Source organism: Phytophthora parasitica (genome assembly GCF_000247585.1).
Source record: "Phytophthora parasitica INRA-310 unplaced genomic scaffold supercont2.1, whole genome shotgun sequence".
Classification (NCBI taxonomy): domain Eukaryota; phylum Oomycota; class Peronosporomycetes; order Peronosporales; family Peronosporaceae; genus Phytophthora; species Phytophthora nicotianae.
In genome coordinates, this window is record NW_008634126.1 from 2973348 (window position 1) to 2974688 (window position 1341).

Consider the following 1341-nt stretch of genomic DNA (forward strand, 5'->3'; position numbering starts at 1 on the left):
CTGGATATCTCTTCCCTAGCCAATCACAACACTTCGTCGTGGGTCCTTTGTCGCCCGGGGTGCCCATCCAAATTTTCTTCCAGGCGCATCGTGTCAGGAGTGTAAATTCGCCATGAGAAGTCGGCACTATCTCACGGCTAAATGCTTAGATTCGCCAAGCTACTCGGCTGGGACGATATTGTATGAGTGTGGCGACCACGTGAAATTCATGAACGCCACAAGCTTGACAAAGTGTGGTTGTATTTAACGTTACGAAAGGTCTAATTTAGATAATTTTGCGCATGTACAGAGCTGCGTTTCAGCAGCTTCTCTGCAGGTTCAAAACCTTCTATAACATCCCGCCTCCAACTGCACCCGGACGTCCGCAGAGACTACGCTATCACCGCCAAGTGCTATGCCTCGTGTTTAGCTTTTATTTAAGCCCCACGGAGCAAACCACTCTGTGCTTGGTCTTCGGAGTGCCTCCGAGCACTCTGTCAAGGACGCTGTACAAGGCCGTAGAGGTGCTGACATCGACGCTAAAAAACTACGTCCCTACTCGCATATCGCGGCCATCACCAGCACGTCAGGTGAAGCTGGAGCGTCTAGTTGAGGCACGCAAGCCCTTCTGGCGCACACGTTTGGCTTAATCGACGGGAAAAAAAACAAGATTTGCGCATTTTCAATCCAATTTTTTTTGTAACTATCCTTTCTTGTACATTCATAACTCCATGTAGGTCATGCAACCATCTAACGGGGACCTCCAGAAGATATGTACAACGGAGGGCTCCACTCGGTCTTCGTTACGGGTACGATCTGCTTTGTTGCAGATGGGTGCATCATCTGATGCAAGCACAATTGCCCGGGGTCATGGAATGCCACCGACAGCTCACTGGACTTTCGGATGTAGCTCTTCGACCCCAAGTATTAATCTGACACGCGCATGAATGTCGTATCCGACTCGGCGCTCACCTGTTCGACAGTGATGGCCGGACGTATCCTCAACCCTCTAAAGGAGGGCGATCTGAACAGGATCCTTCCATCGATCCGAAGCTCGGCCAGGACCATCACCTCTGTGTGGCAGGCGGCAGAGTGCGCGATGGGCAGCGTCGAAACCGTGTACCATCAGCTCAAGCTTCCGCTTCCGTACAACCCGCAACTTCGCCTCCGTATCAACAATTTGTTTCGAGTTGCACGCTATTGCGTGGTTGGGATCTCCCAAATTCGCACTACATTTAGCGGTGCAATTTTTCTTATCAAAAAAAAAAAACGAAGATCCAGAAACGACTAAGTAGATATTGTAGGATGTACTAGTGCTTTCAAAAAATTATGTTTTGCTGCGATACACGTTATTACAGTCTT

General features: G+C 49.4%; 3 protein-coding genes across 3 annotated transcripts in view; all 3 read left to right on the forward strand.

Annotated features, from left to right (window-relative positions):
- PPTG_00786 (hypothetical protein) overlaps positions 1 to 105 on the forward strand; it is a gene marked incomplete at both ends in the record, with an annotated part of 13090 nt that extends 12985 nt beyond the window's left edge. Inside the window, one exon of the mRNA XM_008892298.1 lies at positions 84 to 105. Within this exon, the coding sequence (XP_008890546.1) occupies positions 84 to 105 (22 nt within the window). The remainder of the gene's footprint in view (positions 1 to 83) is intronic.
- Positions 106 to 281: 176 nt separating this feature from the next.
- PPTG_20793 (hypothetical protein) lies at positions 282 to 629 on the forward strand (the record flags this gene model as incomplete). Its single annotated transcript, XM_008892992.1, has 1 exon — positions 282 to 629. One exon carries the CDS (start codon positions 282 to 284, stop codon positions 627 to 629), a length of 348 nt encoding a protein of 115 aa, XP_008891240.1.
- A 293-nt stretch (positions 630 to 922) lies between these two features.
- The window catches only part of PPTG_20794 (hypothetical protein), a gene marked incomplete at both ends in the record, with an annotated part of 874 nt that continues 455 nt past the window's right edge, over positions 923 to 1341 (forward strand). The window contains one exon of the mRNA XM_008892993.1: positions 923 to 1186. Within this exon, the coding sequence (XP_008891241.1) occupies positions 923 to 1186 (264 nt within the window). The remainder of the gene's footprint in view (positions 1187 to 1341) is intronic.